This window comes from Apis dorsata, unplaced genomic scaffold (genome assembly GCF_000469605.1).
Source record: "Apis dorsata unplaced genomic scaffold, Apis dorsata 1.3 scaffold_61, whole genome shotgun sequence".
Taxonomy (NCBI): Eukaryota; Metazoa; Arthropoda; class Insecta; order Hymenoptera; family Apidae; genus Apis; species Apis dorsata.
The window spans coordinates 610,661-613,056 of NW_006263361.1; the positions used below are offsets into that span (position 1 = coordinate 610,661).

Below are 2,396 nucleotides of genomic sequence, written 5' to 3' on the forward strand. Positions count from 1 at the left end.
ATTTACACAAGAATAAGATATTCGTTTTATAATTTTTAATACGTATGAGAACGTACGAGAATGCTAATAGAAAAATTATTGTTTTGTTTATATATATAAATAATTGTTTTAATATACGTTTTTTATTAAGTAAACGATTTAAAATTACAAGATAATAATTTTAATAATTCTATTCAATATAAATATATTTGAAAATACACATATATAAATTAAATAAATATGAAAATAAATTAATATATTTTTTATATTTCTTTATTTATGACTTAACCTAAATTTTGAAAATTATACTTGCAAGATATCTTTATTTTCTTGTTTCTATTTGCCTTGTCGAATTATCTATTTTCATTTGGAAAACTCGCTTTTGCTTTGTTTTGAATAAAACATTTTAAAGAAACAGATGGAATTCGCACATAACACTTGCAGAAAGTCTTTGACGCCCACATTTAATTAACAGTTTGTCCAACATGAATCTATATCATAGAATTTAAAAAATACATTTCTTGTTACATTATATTTCGAAAATATAAAATTAATAAAAAAAATCTTTGTAAAAAAATTCATTTTATAAAATACTATAATTTACTGTCTATTAAAAAATAATAAATATCGTGTAATAAACTTTCTACTATTTGAATTAATATATTATAATGTTGGCTATTATTTGCGAACTACACCGGTCGGCATAATTTTAGAACGTGATTTTGGCGGTAATAAAATTTCAATATTAAATCAAATATTTTAACATGGTTGAAGATAAAAATCAAAGTGTAGAATTAACAGATCATGAAGCTGAGTTATATGATAGACAAATTCGATTGTGGGGTTTAGAATCACAGAAACGGCAAGTATAGTGTAATCTAACCTCTAAAAATTTTAAAGTCATAAAATAATATATATTTTAATTTCATAAAATTAATTAAAAAAATATTAGTAATATTTCTTTATATGATTAGTTTAGAGTAATCATTTAATCAGTTATATAAATATTTAACTTATATCTTTTAAAATTGATTTATAATATTAAACAATATTACAGATTACGAGCAGCAAAAATTTTATTAATAGGCTTAAATGGCTTTGGAGCAGAAATAGCAAAAAATATCATTTTAGCAGGTGTTAAATCAGTTACATTTTTAGATCATAGAAATGTTACAATTGAAGATCGATGTTCACAATTTTTAACACCCAAAGAATTAATAGAAAAGAACGTAAGTAAACAAAATTAAATATAGAAAGATATATTACTCACATTAAAAATTATATTCTTAGAGAGCTGAGGCATCTATACAAAGGGCACAAAATTTAAATTCTATGGTTAACATCGAAGCAGACACATCTAATATTGATGATAAACCAGATACATATTTTAGTAACTTTGATGTTGTTTGTGCAACACAATGTACCATTACACAAATAAATAAAATTAATGAAGCATGTAGAAAGCATAATGTGAAGTTTTTTACTGGAGATGTATGGGGAACGTTAGGTTATACTTTTGCTGATTTAATGACTCATGAATATGTAGAGTAAGTAAATTTCTAAACATTGTCTAGAACATTATTTTATTAATTTAATTTATTAAATGAATTCTTAATAAATTGAAACCATTTTATTTTCCAGAGATGTAGTACAAACTAAAAAAGTACAAATCTCAGAAAGTGGTGAACCTATGCAAAAAGAAAAATTTGAAAACATAACTGTAACCGAAAAACATGTAGATACTTTTGTACCTTTTAAATCAATTTTAAATGTTGCAAAATCTTCTCTTCCTAAAGACTCAGAAATATATTATATGTTATTAAGTAAGTGTTTCCTAATAATAAATTCTTTTCTAATAAGAAATTAAACTTCTTTTGCATTATACGTTTTTTTCTTTATTCTTTTTTTTTTTTTTCATCTATAGTAATGCTCAATTATCGTGAAAAATATGGCCAAGATCCATCTCCTAGTGAAAGAGGTTCTGAAAAATTTAAAGTTGAAGCTTCTACAATTATTAAAAAATTTGATCTTGAGGATAAAATAAATCATTTAGTCGAGTACGTATTTATAAAAACGTTATATATAAAATATTAAATTTTCAATTTATTTAAAAATAAATTTAAAAATTTCAGAGGTGATATATATGCTCAAGTTAGTCCAGTTTGTGCTATTGTTGGAGGCATTATGGCTCAAGAGATAATTAAAACGGTTTCACAAAAAGGTGCTCCACATAATAATTTATTCCTTTTTAATCCAGATACTTTGTGTGGAAAAATTTTGAGATTGGGTCAATAATTTTTTTGCAGGATGGTATGTCGAAATACCTTTTTATATTAATTGTCAGGATTATTATTTTCATAATTATTCAGTCCATGTTTCTTACAAAAAAAAAAAAAAAAAAAAAAAAAAAAAAAAAA

At 23.0% G+C, this 2,396-nt stretch overlaps 2 protein-coding genes across 2 annotated transcripts in view; one reads left to right on the top strand and one right to left on the bottom strand.

Annotated features, from left to right (window-relative positions):
- Positions 1 to 457, bottom strand: part of LOC102671519 (protein C12orf4 homolog) — a 4,038-nt gene extending 3,581 nt beyond the window's left edge. Inside the window, exon 1 of the mRNA XM_006609867.2 lies at positions 293 to 457. The gene's annotated coding sequence lies outside the window, so the exon portion shown is untranslated. The remainder of the gene's footprint in view (positions 1 to 292) is intronic.
- Positions 458 to 623: 166 nt separating this feature from the next.
- On the top strand, positions 624 to 2,396 carry LOC102671650 (SUMO-activating enzyme subunit 1). Its single transcript, XM_006609868.2, has 6 exons — positions 624 to 841; positions 1,037 to 1,208; positions 1,270 to 1,526; positions 1,621 to 1,802; positions 1,904 to 2,036; positions 2,112 to 2,396. The coding sequence occupies exons 1-6, from the start codon at positions 744 to 746 to the stop codon at positions 2,272 to 2,274; spliced, it is 1,005 nt and encodes a 334-aa protein (XP_006609931.1). The 5' UTR covers positions 624 to 743; the 3' UTR covers positions 2,275 to 2,396.